We start from the raw sequence: 1,544 nt of genomic DNA on the forward strand, positions 1-1,544 counted from the left end.
TATGGAATACTGACTTTGGAATATCCTCCTCCTTATCTCTTAATTGATTGCACCCCAATCTCAAGTCTAACCTTGAAGTTGATCAAAAAGATCATCTAACCTTGGCAAATGGTACTTTTTCTTAATTGTAACCTTATTGAGCTCCCTATAAGCAATGCATATCTATATCGATTTGTTATTCTTCTTTACAAACATCACCGATGCTTCTCATGGAGAGTAACTTGGCCTAATGAACCCTAGGTCAAATAGTTCTTCCAGTTTAACTTTCAACTCCTTAAATGGTGTCATTTTATAGGGTGATTTTGAGATTGGCATTGTGTCTGGTGCTAGTTCAATCGTAAACTCAATCTCTCGATGTGGTGGAAATCCTAGTAACTCCGTCACAAAGACATCTATGAAATCTCGTACTATAATTGTGTCTTCCAGTCTCTGTGTTCCATTTTCTGCAGTGTTGACCACGCTAGCCAAGAATCCCATACATCCAAGTTGTAGCATCTTTCCAGCTTTCAATGCTGAAATGATTGGAATCCGTAATCATGTTGTTGTGTCCCATGAATGAGAAAGGCTTATCTCCATCGGGCTTAAACAACACCATTTTCTTATTACAATCAATGGTGGGGCTCTACTTAGTCAACCAATCCATTCCGAGGATAAAATCAAAATCAGACATACTAAATTCCATAAAATCTTCATACAGTTTCATACCATCTACCCTCATAGGCAAGGCTTTAGTCCACTTCCTAGATGTTACCACCTCCCTGGTTGGTAACATGGTCCCAAATCCTTTAATATGCATATCATAAGGTCTATTAAACCTATCCACTGTTCTCATAGTAACAATTGAATAAGTTGAACCAAGATCAATTAAAACATAACAAGCAATCCCAGCAATAAAGATTTGACCTGAAACCATGGAAGTGCTCGCCTCTACCTAAGCCTTTGAGAGGGTGAAGACACGTACCGGAACCAGCTTACCATCTTAGGTTGTTCTTTTACATTATTCTACCCCTTATGCAGACAATTCCTTTTTTTTATGTGCCCTTCCTTACCACAAGCGTAGCATGCATTTGCTTGAAATTCTTCTGCATGTCGCTTCTTAGTTTTTTTGCATTACAATAATCGTACCCATTCCTTGTTTTCAGTGCAACTGTTTCCCTTATTATCCTTAAACATCTTATCCTGGATAGATTTCCCCCACATTATCATTTCCTTTCCTCTTCTGATCATTCGAGTTATAACTGTGGGAGGCGTTTCCTCTTGCCTCACTATTAGCAGCACATTGTTTCTAACTTCTATCTCCTATTCTCTCTACATTTAGATTTTTCCAATACCTGAGCATACATGTTGTTCCCCGCTACTGGCACAATCTCCAGATCTCTAGCTATCATGGGTTTTAAACCATGAACAAAATGATATGCTCTTTCTGCATTAGTTGCCACCAAGTCTGCCACGTACTTGGCAAGTGTATCAAATTTAATGTGTACCCAGTCCCAGTCATATTCCCTTGAGTCAAAGTGTCATCTCATCCACCTTCTAAGCTCGAA

General features: G+C 38.9%; 1 protein-coding gene across 1 annotated transcript; it reads right to left on the reverse strand.

Annotated features, from left to right (window-relative positions):
* Nucleotides 1–207: 207 nt before the first annotated feature.
* On the reverse strand, nt 208–913 carry LOC133824559 (uncharacterized). Its single transcript, XM_062257479.1, has 2 exons — nt 673–913; nt 208–512 (listed from the first exon to the last, which is right to left on the reverse strand). The coding sequence occupies exons 1-2, from the start codon at nt 911–913 to the stop codon at nt 208–210; spliced, it is 546 nt and encodes a 181-aa protein (XP_062113463.1).
* Nucleotides 914–1,544: the final 631 nt, after the last annotated feature.

Source organism: Humulus lupulus, chromosome 3 (assembly GCF_963169125.1).
Source record: "Humulus lupulus chromosome 3, drHumLupu1.1, whole genome shotgun sequence".
NCBI classification, from domain to species: Eukaryota; Viridiplantae; Streptophyta; class Magnoliopsida; order Rosales; family Cannabaceae; genus Humulus; species Humulus lupulus.

Coding starts and splice junctions, on each gene's coding strand:
- LOC133824559 (XM_062257479.1), bottom strand. CDS start 913: ATGGTTTCAGGTCAAATCTTTATTGCTGGGATTGCTTGTTATGTTTTA. Junction 513..672: donor TGAAGATTTTATGGAATTTA/GTATGTCTGATT, acceptor CAATCATTTCAG/CATTGAAAGCTGGAAAGATG.